This window comes from Crocodylus porosus, unplaced genomic scaffold, assembly GCF_001723895.1.
Source record: "Crocodylus porosus isolate Cpor-Errol unplaced genomic scaffold, CroPor_comp1, whole genome shotgun sequence".
Classification (NCBI taxonomy): domain Eukaryota; kingdom Metazoa; phylum Chordata; order Crocodylia; family Crocodylidae; genus Crocodylus; species Crocodylus porosus.
In genome coordinates this window covers 39,304,498-39,327,727 of record NW_017728931.1, presented here as the reverse complement: position 1 = coordinate 39,327,727, position 23,230 = coordinate 39,304,498, and the positions used below count along the sequence as shown (strand labels likewise).

At 43.0% G+C, this 23,230-nt stretch overlaps 1 protein-coding gene across 1 annotated transcript in view; it reads right to left on the bottom strand.

The window, feature by feature from the left end:
- Window positions 1-17,203: 17,203 nt before the first annotated feature.
- CUNH7orf73 (chromosome unknown C7orf73 homolog) overlaps window positions 17,204-23,230 on the bottom strand; it is a 12,024-nt gene continuing 5,997 nt past the window's right edge. Inside the window, exons 2-3 of the mRNA XM_019544656.1 lie at window positions 21,222-21,275; window positions 17,204-17,707 (exon numbers count right to left, since the gene is read on the bottom strand). Coding sequence (XP_019400201.1) covers window positions 17,633-17,707; window positions 21,222-21,275 — 129 coding nt within the window. The 3' untranslated portion in view covers window positions 17,204-17,632. The remainder of the gene's footprint in view (window positions 17,708-21,221; window positions 21,276-23,230) is intronic.

The window sequence follows — 23,230 nt, the reverse complement described above, 5'->3', positions numbered from 1 at the left end:
TGTCATGACCTTGTGCTTTGTAAGACTATAAATGAGACTCAGATACATGTCTCGCTGTGACTCAAGTAGTGCTCAGCATAACAAAGATTAGAGTAAATATTAGTCCTGGCATATTGATTTTTAAAGAAAGGGTTTCCACATATTTCTGCTTGTAATTAAAATGGTATAACAAGATGTGCATGTTTTGGTAGAGGTGGATATGACAGGACTAGGGGATCTATCCAGTTCTTCCTCGATCCAAATAGTTCTTAGTACTATCATGACACCAGAAGGAGGCAACACAACTTGGCAAACCAAGGTCTATAGAATGTATCTGCTGGGAATTTATTCCTGAAAAATATATTAAGATGGATAGTGTAGCATAAGCCATGGGTTAGTAAATGTCATACATTTCCTTTCTTTTGTAGCAACACACAGGAAGGCTGCTTGCTGCTTCTTCCAATAATGTGTTAAGTCCTTTAGTTCAGATAGGGAAGGCTTTTGCTGAAGATCTTGAGTTCAAGTCCAATTGATGAGTTATACAGAGTTGCAGTAGTACAGTGTGCAACTTGTTTATTTTTTGTGTTTGTTTGGGTCAAAGGCCTTTTTTGAAGGAACCTGGGTCCCATCAGTATTGTTGCCCTTTTTTGACCCACCACTTAGCCAAGATCTGAGATCTTACCAGATTGTTTCTGTTAGGTTGAGACATGGATTATGTGAATCAGGTGTTTCCAAAGTGCAGTCCTGTTAATTTTCAAATAATGTACTCAAAGTCCTGTTTTCCTGAGCACAGAAGGGACAAAATAACAGAAGATAATTTCCTTGTTTTCAGTTTCTAAGCCTGCTCTTCCAATCAGCACCTTGCCCAAAATAAAATATCTTGTTTTCTTAATTTATTCCCAATGTTAAATTCATGCTGCTCCCTTTTTAGGCTGTTTCCATACTGATTCCCATCTCTCTCACTCAGAGACAGCTTCAACCAAATTTCTTAGATCCTGTGTTTTTAGTGAATCAGAAGGCCAATTCTGCCCATCTCAGCTTCTCTCTGGCTTTGTTATTTTGGTCCATGCCTTGGCCAGTGGTCTTGTTTTATTCTAGCTATCACCAAACAAAGGAACATTTAATTGCTTTCTTATTTAGTTTAAATGAAAAGTCACTAGCATGGTCATCACCAATGTCAGTGTAAAAACATGCTTGTTGATAGTCACAAACACCTTCCTCAACAATAGTTTTTGTTTAGAAAACGTTTCTAAATACCTGTTGCATGCCAGAATAATAATAAACAAAATTATCTGCAGAATTATTTTCATAAATCCAAAGAGATAAAGGTCAGCTCTGAAGGGACTGAGGCAGAGACATCTAGGTCTGGGACAGACATTGCGTAAACTGGTTTGACGCAAATCAGTTAAGTCTGATACTATATTCAACCACATTTATCTCAAACCCATTTCAGCCATTTTCAGACTGGCTTATGTGCACTGAACATCTGTTCTGTTACAGGTTTTAACCAGTTTCTGATCATTTAAACTGCTGTATGTGTAATGTCTGTCTCTAGCCCTAGAGAGTAGGATTACCATAGTTTCAGTTTAAAAAAAAACAGGACACCTGTTGTGTTGGGGGAGGGGGTAATATGATTGCAGGAAAGGCAGTGATATGCCGGTGCCCTGCCCCTGCCCCTCACTTCCAAGCCACAGCATCCCCCCAGCCCTGCCCCTGCCCCTCACTCCTGACCCAGAGTACCCCACCCCCCAGATCATGCTGGTGCCCCTCATTCCCAATGAACAGCTACCTGGCACTGCCTGTGCCCTGCATTCCCGACACAGAGCTCCCCACCCTCTGGTTCCCTTCACTCCCAAGCTGAAGTCCCCGCCCCCAGCCCTGCTGGTGCCCCTCACTCTTAACCCACAGCACCCTGCCCCCCATCCCTGCTGTCCATGCAGCTCCTTGCTGCCCGTGAAGAACTCCCACCTCACCCCTCCCCCCCTGCTGGAGGGGCAGGTATCTCCCCCACCTTCCCACCCTGCTGTAGCGCTGGTGCCTGGACAACATAGGCACCCATCCCCCTTGCACACCCATCCCCTCACACACACACCCACAGTCCCCAGCCTTGGCCCTCCAACACCAGCAACCCCCACCTCCCCCCAGCTTAGTTGCCTGCATTTGTGGGATGATGTGGAGACCCATGTGAAGCCCCAGCCTACAATCCCCCTCCCCTGCTCGCTCCAGCTCTAAGCAGCAACTTTCTGCGGCAAGTCAGGAAGTGCTGGGGAAAAAAACTTTGATGCTGAGCACAAGCAAAGCAAAATCCCAGACATTTCTTGATATTTTAAAAAACCTCTTGGATTGAAATGGGAGGACCCAAAAAAAGGGACATGCCCAGGAAAATCCAGATGTATGGTAACCCTACAGAGGAGTGAACTCCATCAAGAAGTTCCCACAAAGCCGTGGTGTAATTAGAGGAGAGCAATGGGCCCTGGGTGCTGACTTGAGGTGTGGAGAAGAGGGAAGCACAAAAAATGGACTGCTGCTAGCAGCCACATGATCTCAATCACAGCCATGGTGGCAACTAGAAATCACTGCTACCCCTCTGCCCTGGCTGTCTGGCTATGTCCCTACACTGTTGCCATAAACCATATCAGTGATCTTAGTGTACCCTGGTTTTGCTGGCACCCCAGACTGCCAAGTTCCAATTTTTTGGCAGCTCTGGCTGTTCACAGAAATGGAATTTCTATAACAGCTTTATTTTCACTACAGGGCAACATAAAACAGGGCTCCCTGTCATTTCAGTGGAGAACATAAGAAAGTAACTGGAGGGCAGAATTTGGACCAAAGTCCACTGTATGCTAAATTAAAATGTGAATTACATGCTACAACAAATGCACCAGCACTGGTCTCTGAGTAGCAAGTATTTGGAGTGAATAAATTAGTGGCGATGCATAAAGGGTACACAGGGGTGCATGTACACCCCCTGAGAACACCAGTGCACCCCCTGACTGGCCAAACTCGCTGCTTAGGTGATGGACAGGAGGGGCAGGTCGGAGAGCTGGTGCACCCCTGCAAGCACCAACTGAGGAGTGGGATCAGCTGCGGAGGACCCCCCCAGCAATATCGGCCGTGGTGGGACCCCCCCCAGTCGATGGGATCAGCCACGAGGGACTGCCCTCCCCAGTCACTGACTGGTTGCTGGGGGGGCACATGCCCCCCCGATTAAGGCAGCACCAATGGCCCATGGAATAAATGATAAGTAAGCAAAAGAGGAGGAAAAACCCACAATAAAACAGATTTGTCTTTGTCAGAAACTAAAAATAAAGACTTTTCTTTAGAAAGGAAATAACTGGGATTCCAAATTAAGTCCTTTCCAGATGCTTTGAATATTTAGTTTAGTCTACTAAAAGTTCCTTTTCCATCGAAAATCACTCTGTCATATTAACTAGTAGCTGCATTATATTGTTCCATCTTACAATCCTTTCTGTAAGAGAAAGTTTAAGTAGAACTCTTTGGGTGTGTCTATACGAGACATTTACTGAGCAGTTGACTAATTAACTGCTCAGTAAATGTCTCAGTGTCTACATGTGCGCCCCTACTAGGGGACAGGAAGTTAATAAACTCTGCAGAAAGGTACTACTTGTAAATACTGTGGAGTTTTTTTGTGCTGCAGATTTTTTTTGTGTGCAGCAGTGCACGTATACATGCTGCCCCAACTGAGTGGGACATGAAAGTGCTTCAATGCGGGGACTGCCTGCTGGCTAGCCTGCACTGGAGCACCCTTAAGCACCAGCCAGCCCTTCTACAGTGCACTGAGCCAAGTTGGAGGAGCCCTGGGCTGGCAGGCTGACCCCCAGAGCCACTGCCAGCTGGGGCTGCCCTGACCAGCAAAACGTGCTGTGGTCCAGGTTCATGTATAAATGGTGCACCTAGGAGCTTCCTGGGAACAATAAGCTCTGCAGTTTATTCCCGTGCATTATTGGCACATGTAGACATGCCCTTTTAGGATGAAATATCTAATTGTTATATTCCTATAACTCCTGAATTATTTTAGTGAACTTAACTGAGTTACACAGGATTTATACTGACAGCAATTTTTTGCTCTGCAGTTAATATTTTTATCTCTCAGGGCATAAATCACTTTCTCACATGATAGTTGCATGGCAGCTGCTCCTTTGTGCTTGTAAATAGTAACTCATAAAATTTAAGACTGGATTACAAAGATCTGGCTCCTTCTGTCCTCCTCCATATTGATCAGTACTTTACCACATAAGACAGTTCATTGATTCCAAAGCTGAAGTTTGCAGGAAAATGGCACTGCTCAGCATGACCAAGGTTTTGGATTGGAATTCCTTTTCCTAGCAGATTTGAGCATCTTCCATAGATTACCATCAGCCATATGTCGGGGGTGGGGGCGACAATATTAGTAGAGAAACTAATGGCTGGAAACACTATGAAGAGTGACCTCACTTCATTTATTGAGACAGTTGGTCCATGTGAGTCTTGAAGCATGGTTAGGGAAATATAATTGGAAGTCTGCATTAATGCAGCTCTGTCCATTATTAGTTGTCCTCAAGCTGTTAGACTGTTATTTTGACATTTCCCCCTAGTATGAATGTAGGATTCAAGTTTTAAGAGAAACTTTAAACATTATAAAAGTAGATAAGGCTACAGTCCAACAACAAGGAGTATAAATCAAGGGGAAACGCTGCTCCCTCAATTCATAACTTCTGCCATAGATTTATGGTTGGTTGTCTTTTGGCCCCTAGTATATTTTGCAAGGACAAAATAAAACCACAGCAAGGAACATCTGTTCTGAGGAAAAAATTCTGCAATTTGCTTTATTCTTCAAAGAAGGAAATATGACATTTTTTGGTTATGATATAGATGTTCATGCATCTTTCAAAAGGAGTGATGAACAACACCTGTAACCATTCTATATTGATACCACATTAATAAATGGGAGCCACCACTTGGGACGCTGTAAAATAAAGGTTAGCAGACATTACTGAGAAGTTTTACAAATAGAACAAAATATTTATTTCTTCAATCCCCCAGAGAGAATTAGAAAGAGAAATATGGGGGGATTTGTCTCTACAGTTCTACTGTTTACCTCATGAAGCATTATTTTCTAAGACACAAAAGTAACTCTGTCTCATTTAGAATAGATACCTATTTGTACAGAAATGTCATGTCACAAACTTCTTTTTACAAATGTCATTTATGTTCACAACATTAATCTTCTGTCATTTTAAACATGTTGCACTGATTTTTGTCTTTTTCCAACCTTTATGCCTTTGTGGGCTGTAAAGCATATGGAATCAAGCTTGGCTTTCCAAAGCACAACACGTTTTCTTCACCCTTATTTGCTAAAATATATATAGAGACTATCTCCTAAGAAAAAAATCTGAAGACGAGAGCATGAAGCTATTGTAAGGCATTGCTGACAACTCTGTAGAAATACAATGGTTGAAAACCTGGCTCCAATGAAGACAATGAAAATTTGCTATTGGCTTTACTGAATCCAGGAGTTTATCCTCTAGCTTTTAACACATTGAGACAAGATCTTTTGCTATCAGACCATCAGGAATTGCAGCCCAGGTTTCCTGCAAAACCATTATAACTAATCAAAGATCAACCTTTTTCAGCCTTTGGAGAGAGGCGGAATCAGAGCAGTAGATTAAAGGGGGTTACAATGTGAATGACCCTCCAACAGCCTTTCACTTTCTGTGGCAAATGGAACCAACCCGGATTTAGATGCAGATTCCATAGAAGCCCTACTTTGGAGCTACCTGGCCAGCATAAGGTCTCTGAAGTAACAGTTTATCACCTGTGCAGTGAGAAGATCAGGACTACTCAACAGTTTGCTATAGCAAAGTATTCTGGGATAGCTGGGTAGTTATGAAAAGTACTAACAAGCCAGTCACATGGCTTCAAAAGTGTATGTTTAGGCTATGTAGGCATCTGGCAAGTGAAGGTAGTACTTGCAACCTACTAGGAACTTTTTCAAGTGAAGGGAGTTGTTACATTCTATTTATCCATGTATTTCCCCAGGTATTTTAAATGGATCTAACTTCTGACCACAGTACATGAGCACAATGAAAAGGTTGTTGCCAGATGTCTCGGGGATGCCCTGAGTCAACACATTGTCTGTGTGACCTGCCACATACTTTCTGATGTCAAATCTACTCTGACTTGCTCCTGGAACAAGAGTGGCAGGAATTGTGCATCACACGCTCAGATGTTTTGCTACTTGAAGATCTAATTTTGCAGCATGCATTAGTATAATTTAGCATGGTCTGAGAGAGAATATTAATTGAAATTTATTGTGCTGTGGTTTCGAAACTGATAGGAATCTTTGTTTTCTGAAATATAATCCAGACCTCCAATTTTTCAGGTGGGAAACAGGAAGTAAAATATGGACTAAGGTACAAAGTGCTCCTAACCTTGAGGAGCATTTAAGAAATCAAGTCGTTATTAATTTATCCATTATTTATATAACACTACAGATGTGCCTGGTTTTCTTTATTTGAAAAGCTTTATAATGTGAGATAAAAAAATCGTGACATCTGCTGTAAATTATCAGATGAAAGTTTGAGCTCTAAATTGCATTTTTAATGCCAAAGCAGGCTACATGGCCAATAAATATGGAGAAACCTTAATTATTTTTTGCCTCCTCATCTTTGTGATGAGCAGAAAGATCAAAACATACTCCATAGGGAAAACTAAATCAACATTATGTGTTGAAATAATTTTATAGGGTAATAGAGGAAATATGACTGGTTTAGAACCAAAGTTTTGACATACTGAAGTTAAAATAGAATAACGGAAAGCAAGTCATTTTCTCCAGATTCAATTGTCTATTATTAACCCTATCACATTCATGGGAAGTTAAGGAAAATCAGGCACATGGGTTTATATTTGGGTCTATATGGAATGCAAGCAGCCTGATTCAAAGTCTATTGAAGTTAATGTGGGCACAACTACATGAAATGCTTAACTGTGCAGTAGCATAGTTTATTGCAAAGTAAGCATGTGTATCTACACGTGCACATGCTTACTATGCAGTAAACCTCACTAATCATGAGTAAATTTGCTACCTGCAAATGCAAGTAGCAAATTTACTTCCAATTAATTAATGGCATAGTAGTGCTCATGTAGATGACTGACCAGGAACAAATCTGCTCCCAGTCAGCTATCTACTGGCGGGAGGAGGGGAGAGCTGCCTGTTGCTGAGGCAGGCTCCACTACAAGAGTCTGGGCAGGAACTATATCCTGCTGCCCTGGCAGCAGGGAGCTCTAAGCCCCCTGCTCCAAGATTGCGATTGGGGTGTGGAAGATAGGAAATCCTTATCTCCCAGCTCCACCATGAGGATTGTGGTCATGCCCCAATTGGGTGACTGAGGCACAGGGCTTGGAAAGAGCTGCAGGCATGGGGTGGGTCCCAGCCCACTGCCCTGATCTGCCAGTGGAGCAGCTAGCAGTGAGCTAGCTGCTAGCTGCTAGCTGCCCCACTGGCACATTCAAGTAGGTAGCTGGGATCTGCCCTTCCCCTGCAGCTCTTTCCAAGTCCCTGCCCCTGATTGGGGAGCCAGTGCCAGGAACTCCCTGCTGCTGGGGCAGGTGGACATTGCCTCCACCCTGGCAGCAGGCAGCCCCGGGGGCAGAGTGTAATATCCCAGCCCTGTCCAGGAGACAGCTGTTTCTTATCCTGGTGCTCCCTACTAGCCCTTGGGCTAGCACCCAGGCAGAGCCTAGAGCTCTCCCTGATGGTGGCAGGGGTCCATTGCAGGGCCCCAGGAAGCTGAAGCAGTTCGCTGCCATTAGCAGCAAATCTGCTCCCACTTCCCTATGTGTGTAGATGCCTGCCTCGGAGCATTTACTCATGAGTAATGCATATGAGTAATGCATATCCAGTGTACCTTAAAGAATATTGGCAATTCAGAAATGGCTAAACATGGTTGTATTTTCCTGGAGTATCCTCATCTTAAAGAAGCCTATTGATATTCTCCTTCATACCTGCTGCTACCTACCACAACGCCTCCATTTGTTGGTAGCTTATAATATGCCCCCAGTAAATGGCCATAGGAAACAGTGTCCATTGTATGTGTTGACATATTTTACAGGTAAGATCCAGTGCCTTAGCAATTAAGTTTGGTGCCTGGGACAAAGCCCACAGTGGCAACCCACCCTCACAGATCCAAAGGAGATATGTCCCCCCATGCCCGGGAGGAGCTGTCCTTCCCCCATCCCCGCACCCCCTCAAATAAGCCGTTCACAGCTCCATCCCACACCCTGGTTGGGCAGTGCCTGTTGACACCCCTTTGCTTTGGCACCCAGGGCAGTTGCCCTGCTCCCTGCCCTTGCTATGGCACTGGTGAGATCTGATGCTTTCCATTATAAGATCCTTTCAGCTGTCTTTAGGCTTGCCAAATATCACCAATTAAGACTGAATTTTTTCATGTCAGGTGTCTAAATCAGGGCGTGTTTTTCTGGCATAAGTTATAACTAAACAGCTGTCTCATTTCAAAGACTGAGATTAGGGGAAATGCCATTTTACTTGTGTTAAAAAGGCTTACAAGCATTTTGTTGAGAAACTTGTACCTCTATGTTTTGAAACAGGGGTGTGAAATTTGGCAGGGGATAGCCTTTATGTCAGAAATGTGCCTTTGGCCAAGCTCGTGAAAATAATTCATTCTCATATGGCCAAGTTAATAGCTTTTGAAAATTATACTCAATGGGGACTTGCTAGATCTTTGTAGCTAAATGATCTGAAGTTGGACTGTTTTGTTCATGTTCCAACCCCATGTCTGAAAACTCAGCAGCATTGTCCTTGTAAATGTTCCTGCTAATTGTGACAGGCTACTATATTGCCTGGGACTGGATTTAAGAGCAGAGGGGGAATTTCCTTCCATTGCTTCCTAACTAGCACCCAAGAGGAGGAGGAAGGTATTGGGACAGGCATGAACGCCACATGCCCCCAGAGGCTGGCAGGGCACAGTGGGCTCCTGCAGGCGGCCACAACACTGTCAACAGCAGGGTGTGGCGAGTGCTGACTAGTTCCAGGTTCTGGAGAAAGGGTGTATTTGAAAAGGTAGGGGATAGGGGCAAGGGATACGGGCAGCAGCCAGAGAAAGTGGGAGAGTATTACCCTTTTATTACTGCTATTTTCATTCTCCCTCTTGTTTTCTTGTTGTATCCAGCTGTATCTTGTTGAATCACAGAATCAAAGGATTGGAAGGGACCTGTAAGATCATCAAGTCTGGCCCCCTGCCATGTTCAAGAGGTTATTGAGCTCAAACGAGCTCAATGAGGTGCCTGTCCATCCTCCTCTTGAACACCTCCAAGGATGGTGACTGCACCACCTCTGATGGGAGCGTGTTCCAGATTCTAGATACCCTTACAGAAAAGAAGTTTTTCCTAATGTCCAACCTAAATTTTTCCTCAATTAGCTTGTGCCCATTGGTCCTCATCCTCCCTGGGAGTCCCTTTCTAAAGAGTTGCTCCCCTAGATCTTGGCATTCACCCTTGACATATTTGTAGGCAGCTTTCAGGGTTTGTATTACACTTTGACTCCTGAGGAGGGCTGCAAAAAATCAAAAAACAGTTCATTAGGAGCAATCTGACTGGAGAATCTCCTTCTCCCACTTATGATTTTCAAATCTTACAGAGGGGGCTCTTGTCTTTTATGGGGGGCTCAGCTCACCTTCCTCCCCCCACTCCCCAAAGGCTCCTCTGTAATTCACACCCTGCTTGCTTTAGCTGTTTAGAGCAGGGGATCTGGGCACTACAGTACAAATGAAGCCTGAAGAATCCTAGGATTGACTTAAGTGTAAGATTGTTTCTTTCTCTCTCCCTCCTACAAATTATCACAATTGATGTTGGCAGTGATGCTTGATCAGTTATGAGATCAGCATACCTGGCAGAGCCTTTTCTAGTGGGACTGAGCCTTTGGGCAGCCCAAGCTTGTCAGCCTTCGGTATGCATTGCAAGGCACACTCTTACTTCCTGATTGTAATAAAGGGGCTGTTAAGTGGTTATGGTTATACCATAGGTAAGAGGATTGAGTGTATAAACTATTTTCTGTTATGTAGCTGCAGGATTATTATTTACACTGGTGCTCAAGGGGTGTGCTCATTATTTATATGCTTTTTAAGGATTGTCAAAGGCAGTCATTGTTGGGTAGGTACTGTGTGAAAATACCAATTGATAAAAAAATAATTTTTGTATTTTACATTGCTAATCAATACTGTAATTTAATTCAATGTTTTATTAATTTACATTGCTACCATTGTTACCTCTTTTTGCCTTTATAGAGTGTATTTTATTAACAGCTCAGACAACAAAAAGCAATGCTTGTGATATCATGGGTGGTAGGTAGTAACCTTGAACCTGTGGCCTTGTCTATCTATCTAGTACAGCTGCTCATCCTGGCTTGCCACCTCTGCAGAATGCAGGGGCAGGTACCCAGCATTTTCCACCTGGGCCTAGTGATATGTCCACTTATGGCCACTAGGATGGCCAGCCAGGGTCAGCTGACTCCTCACCCTTTCCAGCATAAACCCCTGACCTTGAAGAGGAAGTGTCTGGGCAAAAGGACTCAACTTTATGGTTGAGTTGTTCTAGGTTGCTGTGTCCTTAGCTTGTGCTACTACTGGCTGGTGGATTCCTTGGATACCAACTAGGGGTGTGCGAAGCAGGCTGTATTCAATTCAGATTTAGATTTGGCCCAAATCAGGGACAGTGATTCGATTAGTTGATTCAGATCACTGTCTCTGATTCATTTTGGCTGATTCAGAAGATTTGATGCTGATTTGGAGAATCGGCAATTCAGACATAGACACAGCTTTAAAAATTTTTCTACATATCTTGAGGTACCAAGTGCAGCTCATGATCACTGTGATCCTGGGGTGCTTGAAGCATCCCACAGGAGTTCGGGGGGGAGGGGGCCTCCACGTGCTTTTTGGCCCTCCTGCATGCTCCCCGGTGGACCAGGAAGTGGATCAGTACCTTGTATCCTCTTCCCAGTCTGCTGCCCAGTGCACTGGGGAGCCCCCTGTGCCTCTGCGGGACACTCCATACGCCCCAGCATTGCAGCACTCACAAGCCGCCTGCTGCCTAGAGGTATATAGAAAAATCATTTAAAGCTGTGTCTATGTCTGAATCTCCAAATATCTCTGAATCGACTTGGAGGGTTCCAAGTTGATTCAGAGAGATTAAAGGGGCCTCTGATTTGATTCTGATTCAACTACCGAATCACACCAAATCTCCACTGAATTGAGTCGGGGACCAAAGCTCCGCACAGCCCTAATACCAACCTAGCCAGCTTCCTGACCTCATGCTCTGCCTGGGCACTCTGGATCTCTAATTCAGTTCCCCAGACAGCTCTTCTGCCTTCTGACTTCCTGGCTTCTTCTAACCTGGAGGTGACTCCTAGACCTTACTGCCCATGGTCTGACCTGGGATTTCAATAGTCCACTGCCTTGTATTCAAGGGTTTTTGTGTTCATGAAATATATTGCAATATAGTGAGGAGGGCTCTCAGATATGTTCATTGGGCAATGGAGTCAAAAACCTAGATCCGTAAAGAGCCAGGGAAGCTGACTAAAAACTTTGTAAGGCCTTAGCAATCTTCTCAGGGAAAATATAGAACAATTACATAGATATTTGAAAAGTGTATATATTAATGAGAGCAGCATGGTGTCATGCTAGGTAACAGGCATCCAGGTCTGGGGGTTATTTCAGTCAGGAGAAGCAGCTGAGGTCTCAGGAAAGTATACTGAGTTGGAGTATAAGGAAGCCAGATGCAAGAAGATCCATACAGAGCTCTGAGTCAGAGATCCAGAGGGTCAGGCGACTAGCCAAAACAGATATTCAGGAAATCAAACCAGAATTGGGGCAGGTCTGTTTCCAAGAGTCAGACCAAACTTGGGGTGCATAGGCAAGCCAGGTCAGGAATCCAGAGTCTGTGAGGAAGCCAAAAGTAGCACAAGCCAAGGATGTAGCAGCCTGGATACAGATTGGAGCTTTGTTGCCCCAGCATTTCCTCTTCTTGGTCAGGGATTTATATTGGCAGGGATGAAGGACTGGCTGACTCTGGCTGGCCATGCTGGTAGCAGGAAGTAGTCTTGTGGCTCAGCTCAGCTGGAGGCCACCTGTGTTCCCACCTAATGCTCTGTTGGGAAGGTGGCAGATGAGGCTGAGCAGCTGTACCAGACAAACTAAGGCCCTAGGTTCAAAGGCAGAGCCTGACTCTACCCTGCCATGCCCACCTTATAAGGGGTGCTGAGCCTCAGTGGTCCTTGCAAAATGTTTTCAGTAGATTGGAGCATGGAAGTCTATGGGCTTTCATGTGCATTTCTCTAGCCTATAACCCTCCCAATCAAGGTAATAGTTTTCCTCACCTCCATCTTGAATTTAGAATCTTGTGGACTAAGTATTCTTCTTGACCCTGAACCATTACATGTGGTGGAGGAGGTTGAGACTGGTGGAGGAATAAGCTTTCTGTGTAGGGCTTAAACAGGGATGTGTGAAATACCAGATGAATTTTCAGATAGTGGGAGCTGCAATTCAAAGGTGACTGGATAAATTTGATATAGAAGGGGTCGATATACCTGTGATCCAGTTTCTGCAAGGGCTGGTGGATGCGGAAGTCTATAGCAGACCCCTCCCAACATACCTTTAATCATACTGAGTAAACAGGTCTCTGTTGACACTGTTGGTCTGTATGCCATTTGTAAGCTGCTTCTGCCTTTTCCAGATGATCTTTAGTTTTTTTGGACCTCCTGCACATATTGCATCTAGTCTGTAGCTGCAGTTATGAGGTGGTGGGTAGGAGGGGTGTAGTTGGGGTGGAACCTGTAACTGGCAAAGGGGGTCTGTCCAGTTGAGGGCTCTGTGTGGAGTTCTTTGTAGGCAAACTCTGTAAGGGGTCCTCACCTGTTCTCTTAGAAATGGAGGTAACACCAGAGGTATGGCTCTAGGATCTGATCTGTTCTCTTGGCTTGACCATTAGTTTGTTGGTGGTATGTGAATGAGAGCTGGGTGTGGACCCTCAGCAGGTACAGGGTTTCACATCAAAACCAGGAAACAAATTGGGGCCCCAAGGTTAGAGGTTATGTTCTCCCCTTTGGCCCAGGAGACCATGAAGGTGAACCACATGATCCAACCATAATTGAGCAGTGTCTTTGGCTGAGGGCAGACCTCCACATGGGATAAAGTGAGCCACTTCACAAGCTGATCTGTCCCCCTCATTGAATATTCATTGAATTCGGGCATCTCTGCGATAAAGTTTAGCAAAATAGCAGACCAGGGTTGGGATGCGGAAGAATAGGAAAAGGTCTGGAGGAGCCTTCAGTTTCAGTGCGAGTTTAAGTGTAGGCACACAGATCCCAAGAGTGGATAAAGTCTTGGACAATCTCATGCAGGCATGGCCACCAGAAGCACTGGGCAACCTATTAGCAGGTCTTGTTTGTTCTGGAGTGGCCTGCCAACAGTGAATCATGACTTGCACAAAGCACTGTCACTAGCCAGACCTGGGGGCATATAGATCCTACCCTCTGTGAATATGACACTCTACTGCACCTGGTGGGGCTGTCGAGAGGGCAGCCTGCTCCCTGGGGAAATTTCATTTCATGTGGCAGCTTGAAGGAAGGCTATCAGGCCTTTTGGTAACATGGCTCTGTTGGTCATGTGGTCACAGGGCTGGGTTGGGCTAACATCTGCACAGGATCAGTATCACGTTCTTTTTTTTAGAAAGGACATCTGCTTTTCTGTTCCTGGACCCAGGTTATTTGGAAGTCAAAACAGGAGGAAAAGAGTGCCCAGTGCAGTTGCCTCTGAGAGCTTTTGCCATGTAGAAATACTCATAAGTTCCTGTGGCCTGGGAGGATCAGTATCTTGTGCTGTGCTCCTTCTGGATAATGCCACCACTCCCCCAAAGGCCACCCAGATGGCTAAGAGTTTGCTACCCAGGATCTTATAATTCTGTTCTGCTGGGATAAGTTTTCAGGAAAAGAAAATATAGGAGTGCAAGATCTGCTGTTGGCCCTGCCATTGGGAGAGCACTGCACCTATGGAAGTGCTAGATGCATCCATTTCTACTACAAATGGTAGGGTAGGATCTGGATGAGTGAACACAGAGGTGTAGGCCTGTTTCAGGTATTTAAATGCTTTTTGGGGCTCCCTGGATAAGTAGAATTGGACATTCTTTCACAATAACGCAGAAAGAGGACTTACTAGGCAAAGTTGGTGATAAATCTATGGTAGAAGATGTACGCCCCAATGACCTGCTGAGGAGGTGGCAGGCCAGGTAGACTGAGGCCCCAGGTTCAAGGTCACAGCCTGACACATGGGAAATAAATATGAAACACTGGAAGTCTTAGTACTATTGAGGAATTATGATACAACTGGGATTATGGAGATGTGCTGCGATAGGTACTTAAGTCATGCAAACTGTCATACATTAGTATAAATTTTTCAGGAAAGACAGGTAGGGACATAAAGGGGAAACTGTTACATGGTATATGGTAACAGCTGTTTCTCTTTTTCTCTCTCATGCAGTACACATAGAAGGCAGGCACACTGAAAGCCTAATGGTAAAGGTCAGCGGGGAGAACAGCAGGAGAGGTTGTCATGGTGGGTGTCTGTTATAGATCACCAAACCAGGAGAAGAACAAGGCCTTTTTTTAAACAGGTGATGGAAGCTTTCAAATCACAGGACCTGGTTCTCATGAGGGACTTTAATTATTGGGGCACCTGCTAGGAAGAAAGCAGAGCAGTACATGAAGAGTTTAGAAAATGTCTGCACTACATTGGAGATAACTTAATATCGACAGTAGAGAGGCCTCCTAGGCGAGAAGCACTTCTTAATCTACTGCTTCTGAACAGTGAGGTTGAGAATTTGACGGTGAAAAATAACTTGGGGGGTGACAGTGCCCATTAAATGATAGAGTTCAAGATCCTAAGGGGAGGAAGAAAGGAGAGCAGCAGAATAAAGACACAGCTTCAAAAAAGCAAACTTTAATGAACTCCAGGAATTGGTGAGCAAGATTCCCTGGGAGGACTCTCTCAGAGGGAAAAGAGAATGGGTCCAGGAGAGCTGGCTGTACTTTACAGAAGCCATCTGAAGGGCTCAGGAGCAAGCTATGGTGGAAGAATGGGACCTGCAGCAGGAGACCAACCTGGCTAGACAGAAATCTCTTCAATGAGTTGGAACTCAAAAAGGAATTCTACAAAAAATGGAAACGTGGTCATATCACCAGGGAAGAGATAGAGAGTGTGTGTGTAAAAGTATCACATAGGCATGCAGAAAGTAAATTAGGAAGGGTGACACACAATTTAAGATGCAACAGGCAAGAGAATAAAAGGCAATAAAAAGGAATTCTACAAGTATGTCAAAAATAAGATGAAGACCAAAGAAGCCATAGGCCCCTTAAGGAATGCAGGAGGCTGAAGTAATTTATGGTTTTTTTACTTCAGCCTTCACAAATAGGGTCAGCTACCAGATGACGAATGTAGTTGCAAGCAAAGATAGAGAAGGAGGCAAACAGCCTTGAGTAGTGGAAAAACAGGTTGGAGATTAGAGAAGCTACATGCTTTCAAGTCAGCTTGGCCAGACAGAATGCACCCCAAGGTACTGACAGAATTGGCTGAGGTACTCATGAAGAAGATAGCCAATTATTTTGAAAACTCATTGAGGCTGGTTGAGATAATTGGAAGAGGACGTAAACACTTTTATGAAAGGGAAGGAGGATCTGGGGATCTACAGACCACTCAGTCTGACCTCAGTACCTGAAGAGGTCATGGATCAGGTCCTCAAGGAAGCACCTAGAGGAGAACAAGGTGATTAGGAATAGCCATTCACCAAGAGCAAATCACGTCTAAACAGTCTGATTTCTTTCTATGATAAGGTGACAGGCTTTGTGGATGGTGTGGGGTTTGGGGGAGAGCAGTGGATGCAATAGTGTTAAAAGCCTTGCTACAGTCAGGTTGTGTCTCTTTTGACATTCTCATTAACAAGCTAAGGAAATACAGACTAGATGAAAGTACTGCAAGGTGTATACATAACTAGCTGGATCTAGGGCTGTGAAAGGTTAAACACTTAAATGATAAGTATATTTATACTGGTAATGCATTACCAGTTAACTTTTAGCATGGAACACAGTCCGGTGGAGACAGGAAGCAGCATGGTACCTCAGGAACAAGCAGGCAGGAGGCAGGGAGGAAGGGGAAGGCCAAGGGGTGACTAGTACCCATAGCTAATCTGCTCCTTCTTTCTTAGCATGCCGATGGCTGCAGCAGGCTGGGAAAGTCCCTTGCCTGCTGCTATTTAGAGCTTCATGTGGGCTGTGTTGTCTGACGGGACTTGCTGCCACCTCCTTCCTCACCTGTCAAAGGCTGTGGAGAGTAGCTGCTAATATAATTAGAGGAGGTTAAACAGATACTTTAACAATATTCGCATTCCTGGTTGGATCATCATACCCAATTAGACACTGAGCCATCAGTGGGTCAGTGTCTAACTGGGAGCTTCCCCACAGGACTGTCCTTGCTCTTGTATTTTGCATCTTCATTAATGATCTGGACAGTGAGATTGAAAGCACACTGAGCAAGTCTGTTGATGACACCAAGTTGGATGGAGCTGCAGACACTGGAGGGTAGGGCTAGGATCCAGAATGATCTGGCTAGACTGAAGAAGTGAGCTGCAATGAAATTCAACAAAGATACACGCATATCCTGCACTTAGGATGGAATAACTGCATGGACAAATAAAGACTGGGTAATGACTAGCTTGGCTGCAGCATTGCAGAGAGAGGGACCTGAGGGTTACAGTAGACTATAATGTGAATATAAGCCAACAGTATGCTGCCGGGAGGGGGGGAGTGGGGAAGGGGAGGGTTGGGAGAAAAACAAAAAAAGGGAGAGAAATGGACAGCATACTGGGTTGTATTAGTAGGAGTGTTACTTGGAAATTCAAAGAAAGCAATTCTTCTGCTCTATTTGGCACTGGTGAATCTTTACCAGGAGTTATATTCCATGTCCAGAAAGATGTGAACAGACTAGAAAGAATCCAGTGGAGAGTTCCAAAAGCGATTCAAGTCCAGGGAAGCAAGACTTACAAGAAAATACTCAGATGCATTTGTTGCACCCTCTTTCCCCCACAAGGGAGCCCAAAATGAATATGGCTATCATCAATTTCTAGTACTGTAAAGGTTTACATGGTAAAGAACTCTTGCTCAGAATAAATGAAAAGGATTCTTTAAAAGCTAATTTGACAAGTTCCTTTTAAATTCTTAAAATACTGCAGAAAGAAATTAAAATTCTAGGTAGGGGTGTAGTTGTAGAATTTTTACTGATCTCCAGTTTAACAAATTAAAAAATTGAATATAAAATATTAGGAAACTACAACAGCAAAAAAACAAACAAACCACAAACTATGTTTTCCAGTCACGCATCAGCTGAGAATCAGAATTCCTGAAACACATGATGGTAGGTCCCAGAACAAATTTTCTGCTCATACTTCAACTTCAGGATATTCAGCTTCTGAGAAAGCAGAAGTGGAGGAAATCCCCCCCCAAGCTACGTTTCCAGCTAGTATTTGTCATCTGAAGGGGAAATAATGTCCTTAAAGACCGTATGAAGTAGATCCAGGCAACACTGTTGGCTTAGGATTAGTTACTAGGTGGTTTCTTCTTAGCTTCCACATCTTTTTTAATATCTTCAAGTTTCTTTGCAAGGTCAGGGATCTTTAAAAAAAAAAAAAAGAAAAGTTAAGACATATTAGCTATTTAGCATGACCAGCTGTGGATCTGGAAAAGCACACATTCCAGAAAGCTTAGGAATTTTTTGAAGTGTTTCCAGGACTTGCTCCATTGGTACATCACCAATACAGGAATTATATTCAGTCTCATGAAGGAGAGCAGCAAGCAGCACCATGTTTAACAATTCAATCCATCAGGTGGTGATGATGGATTTTCAAAAAGGTCATTTTGGATGGAAGGACTGGTAAGCCAAATGCAGTATTGTCATTTTTGTTGGGAATGATAGGATAGAAAAAGAATTGAAAAAGAAAAACTAAGAAGCTAACTGCCAAAGAATACACTCCACTAAATGCTTAGCTACATTTTTCTTCTTAGAAATTCTCTTGGTATTTTGAGAACTTCTGTGTTTTTGTAGAGCAGAAAATCAGTGTTAGACAATATTAGGCCAGTGGTTCACAACCTTCAAAGCACCTCTCAGAAAATGCCAGATTTTCATTTTCAACATTTTTTACCCTCTACAATAATAATAATAAAACAATAATAAATGCAATGATGCTGTTGCTAAGAACTCAGAAAGACCCTAAAAGGTCAGAATGATTTTAATTCTATTTGAAATCTCTGGGTTTATCTAAGTTGTGAATCATGTTTGCACACCTAACAGTGCTAACAGTGCATGGCACACCATGGCACCCCTGAAAGGCTCTCAAGGCATCCCAGGTTGCCAAGGAAACCCTGGTTGAGAATCACTGTATTAGACTTTCAAGCCTCCAGAGAAAGATCTGTAAAAAAAGAAAATTTCTTCTCGTCCATTTTGTGTACGAGCTGACACTTGCAATATTCAAACCTGAAGTTTCAGGTTGTGATGAAAAAGTTTATCTTTAAAAGAAGCTTATTTTGAGGGTGGGAATCCTTTTGGTATTACAAACACCTTATTTTAAAAAAAAGTGATCCAGCCAAAAATGTTGATAGCCAAAAATGTTGAATTCCACTTGCATGGAGTAAGGGGGAGGGGAGTCAAGGCCAGCTCTGGTGGCCTTGCCCCCCCCCCCAACAACTCCATCATCACCACCTGCAGGGAGCAGGGTAGGGGGTGGGGAACACAAGATGGCTCTACTCCCTTGCTCATGTTCTGCTTCCTTGCTCTCGCCTCCAGGGAGCAAAATGCCCCCCAGTCCGTTCCCTGTTTCCCCGCCATCTTGGTGTTGTGCTGCAACCTGACCCAATGCTTATTTGCATGCTGATTGGCTGTTTGTATGCCAATCAGAAAGCAAATAAAGTGTTACGAACCAACCGACAGACAGATTAAGGCTTTTATAATATTAGAATATATATACATACATATATACACCTACACTAATATATATATACAATTTAAAGCAATTTTGCCAATCCTTGATTTTATTGGGACTCTTGAAGTATTGGGTGTTTTTCTCATAATCTTCAGCCCTTCAAGATAACTGGGAGAACTGCAAGAGAATCTCAGCACCCGCTTCTAATGAGAAAGCTATATTCTAACACATGGAAGAACTCTTTTTTTGTATACTACATGCTTAAAGTGAAGCACTTGCATTAGGGATGGCAAGACTGGGGCCTAAGTGTGAACATTTACATAATGAAATTTTGGGTTTTATGAAATTTACACAATGGAAAAATCCCTTTGGTCTGTAACAAACCTTGCAAAGAGGATTAGATACACAGACAAATCTATCCTCATGGCCCTTTGGTCTTTTCACAAAATAATGTTTCTGTATAAAGATATTTTAAAACACAAACCCTTACACACACTTATGGGATTTTTTTGAGGGGGATAGGGGCTGGTGTAGGAGGAAGGGCACCCAAGTTAATTTTCTACAGGATTGCATGACTCGGACACTGATAAATATATTAAATTCCAGGCTCATGATAGCAAATGAGTTACATCACCGGGGTGAATTTCTTCTTTTTCAAAAGTAAATGTTGCCCTCTTGTGGTGAAACACCTTTATGTTGCTTCATGCTTGCATTATACCTGAAGTAGCAATTGTTCCAAACTTTAAGCTTCAAGAAAATAAGATAGTTTTAGTTTAAAAAAAAGTTAGGAACAACATTTACAAGTTAGGAACAACATTTACATGGCCTCTTAAAATTAGTCATGGGAACAGAAGACAAGTCAGGAAAGAAACACAGCCCCAATCCAGGAAACACTGTCAGGCTTTACTAATGTATGAGACAAGAAAATAAAGAGAAACTAAAGGAATTCACTGTTCAATATAAATAAAAAAATGGGTAAACGGGGTATAAACAGGTGAAGAAGATATTAGAATAGTTTTAAACCCCTAATTTTTCACTACTGCTAGTAAGTTTACTTTAAAATTAAAGATGGGGAGGGAGAGGGAGAGGGAGAGAAGGAGGGAGAGAGGGGAGAACCTGAAAAGTACGATTGATATCTTCTCAGTTTTAGAACTACTTAATCTGCAAACCTGTAAGAAGGTGGGTAGTATATGTATACTTGCAAGTTATTCCACAGAAACAAAAATGTAAAAAAACAACCAAACAAAGTTTTATTGAAAATAGAAACTTTGGATTGAGTCCCCAAAGCCAAGCAGAAAAGGATGATGTCAGGTTTACCTAAAGAGGTACAGCTGTCCAGAAAAGTGTCGGAGCTAGGGACATAAGTTACACATAGACTTGCATGTAAGTTACATATAACTGATCAGTAAACTGGTTCAAATCTGTAACACAACAGAAGTTCAGTGCACATCAACCACTTTCAAAGTAGCCAAAACCAGTTTAAGATATACCTCAATGCATGCAGTACCAGACATAACTGATTTGAGCTAAATCAGTTTACTGAGCTTCTGTCCCAGGTCCCCTTCCATATTCAAATTAAGTCACAGTCCCTAAGCATCCCAGGATGCTTTGCATCTCCCCTCCCCTTCCCCCCACCCTTGCAAGGTGGGCAGGCTAGCCTTGGCCTAAGCTGCCTGTTCCAGCTGAGCAGGAAGGCATGCTCCAGCACTCCCTGGCTTCCGGCCTGGGCCACTACAGGCATGTGGCTACATTTCTGGAATCGAAAGTCAATGTTTGTTCACTTACTTATAAGATCAGTCTCTGCAGCTTAGACTTAACTGATTCAGCCTCCAGCTTTTTGCCTATCTGTACTTGGCCCGGGAGGGTACAAACTGTTTCATTTTCAACATTAGCACAGGGCATCTAGAAAATGTTTATACACAAACAAATAGGACCATTTGATGGTTAGCATGGCTTACTCCCAGTTCCTTGAACTGTTATGAGACGTGGGCTTTAAGCCTGACTTTGCCACAGACCAGTTTTATGGCTTTGGGAAAGATTTCACTTTTCTGTTCCTGTTTTTCCTTCCACTGTCTTGTCTATTTAAATTATAAGCTCCTTTTGAAAGCAGTGATTCTTGTCTTGATATCTGTGGTTATTATAGAAACACAACAGAGCCTTTATCTCAGCTGAGACCCCCTAAGAATTACTGTAACAAAAATAATACTTACATCGTAGTTCTGAGCCAGATACATCCCAACGACATTGCCAAGAGCAAAACCGAGCTAAAAAGAGACAGACAAGGAGTTTAAATGTTTCTCCTTCAGAGTCCCTTGATACTTATCAGCCGAGGTGGCTAAAAGACAGCAAAAAAGACATTTCATGAAAAATTTGAAATTTGTCCCATTTCACAGGTTCCATAACGTGGCACATCTTCAAAGTTTCTCACTATATTTTGTAATGAGTGCCTTGCGTACCTATTAAAATCATAATTCCATCTTAGCCTGTGGAATACTTCTCATTTTTTATTTGTACATTGCCCAGTATAGTGGGATTTGGATCCACAAATGAAGTTCCCAGACAGTAATACAAACAATAATGATGCTGGGGGAAGAAGGAAGAGGAACCTACCTTCTGGAAGTTATGCATATAGTGATATAATAGCCATAGGAACATTGGTGTTAAGATTGCGAGAAGAGTGCAAACGAACAGCTACCAAACCTCTACCCCTCCAAACACTCTCTTCCAGGCTTGCCTTTGCAGAGAAGAGACAGGTAGGCCTTAGGTCCATGATACCAAGAGCCAACTATAAGAGAATTCAACTACTTATTCTATGAAGCTTCATTAGGAAAACGAATGTATACGTCCTAACATGCTCCTATTTCTGGCTGAGGAAAATCTCAGGTTTCACAGTACTTCTAGGAGAAAAGATGAGCACCAGAAATATACAATCAGATTTTTCAATAATGCTAAGCATCTGGCAGCCCCAATTCAAACAGACTTTTATTTTCCATCTTCAAGTTCTATTTTATGCTTCTTTGGTGCACAAAATCACAATAAGATGTGTCTGGCCATCAATACTACAAGTCTAGCCTATTTCCTTAACAAAAAAACCAAAACAAACTAACAATCAACAGGTATGATTTTGCAATGAAATATAACTGGAAATTATATTTAACACACAAGAGGTGTATCTACACATTGCCCGATAGCGTCATGGCGATGGCTATGCTGCCGGTGTGCTATGGCGATGTAGCGATCATGCATGTCTACACGTGATCACCAGCTATATTGCCTTAGCAATGCAGTCCCCCCCAGTATAGCATGCTGCTACACCAACGTAGCGGCAAAATCTGTGTGCTGTGCACATGGTGCAATAACCTCCCGTACTCTGCTGTGCTTTAGTACTTCCAAAAGGAACTACTAAAGCATGGCAATGTGTAGACATGCCCAAGATAGAATAAAATATAGCTCACTCTTCCAGAAGCATAAACCATGCACCAGACACTAGTAAAAAGCATGTTCTTGTTAGTAAGCTATTGTCACTAATGAAAACTACTTGTTTATTAATACTCTCATATGTTGACATTATGATTAACTAAATGTATGAATTTGAAGTATGGTTGTCATTTTATTTATCATTTTTAGAACTCAGAGTTTGGCGGGTTTCTCCTAGATCAAGAGAGAGAAAAACCTATAGCGGGTTTTTAATGTGGTTTCTGCAAGAGTTCTAGATTATGCTGGTAGTGTAAACTGGAAAGAAAATCAAACTCAGTGAAGAGTTTTGTATGGGATATTAATGTATGCTGTACAGAGATAAACTGGATTTATGATTCCTTTCAAAATTAAAAGGAAATTTAGAAAAGGAACTTTCCTTTTGGTAGTGTCCATGAATTTACCAGAATGCAAACAGACTCTCATTTGAGAGCTCTCTCTTGCGCTCTCTCCCTGTGGTGCAAAGAGCAACTTATGTTACTCGTCGGTATAAGAATCTTTCAGCTTATCCTACCCCAAATCATTTTATTAAGAGGATCCCCTCATTTTCTTCACCTAGAAAGGGGTAAAAACATCTTCGATCCCGATTTAAATTTACATCTTACTTTGAGTCCAAAGATGGAAGGAAGGCCAAGGCAGAGATGGAACTGGGACTAACTTCCCAGATTAAGGACAATAAGAAGTCCTTTTTTAAATACACAGGGGGTAAAAAGAAGGTCCTGGGTAATGTGGGGCCCTTGCAGGA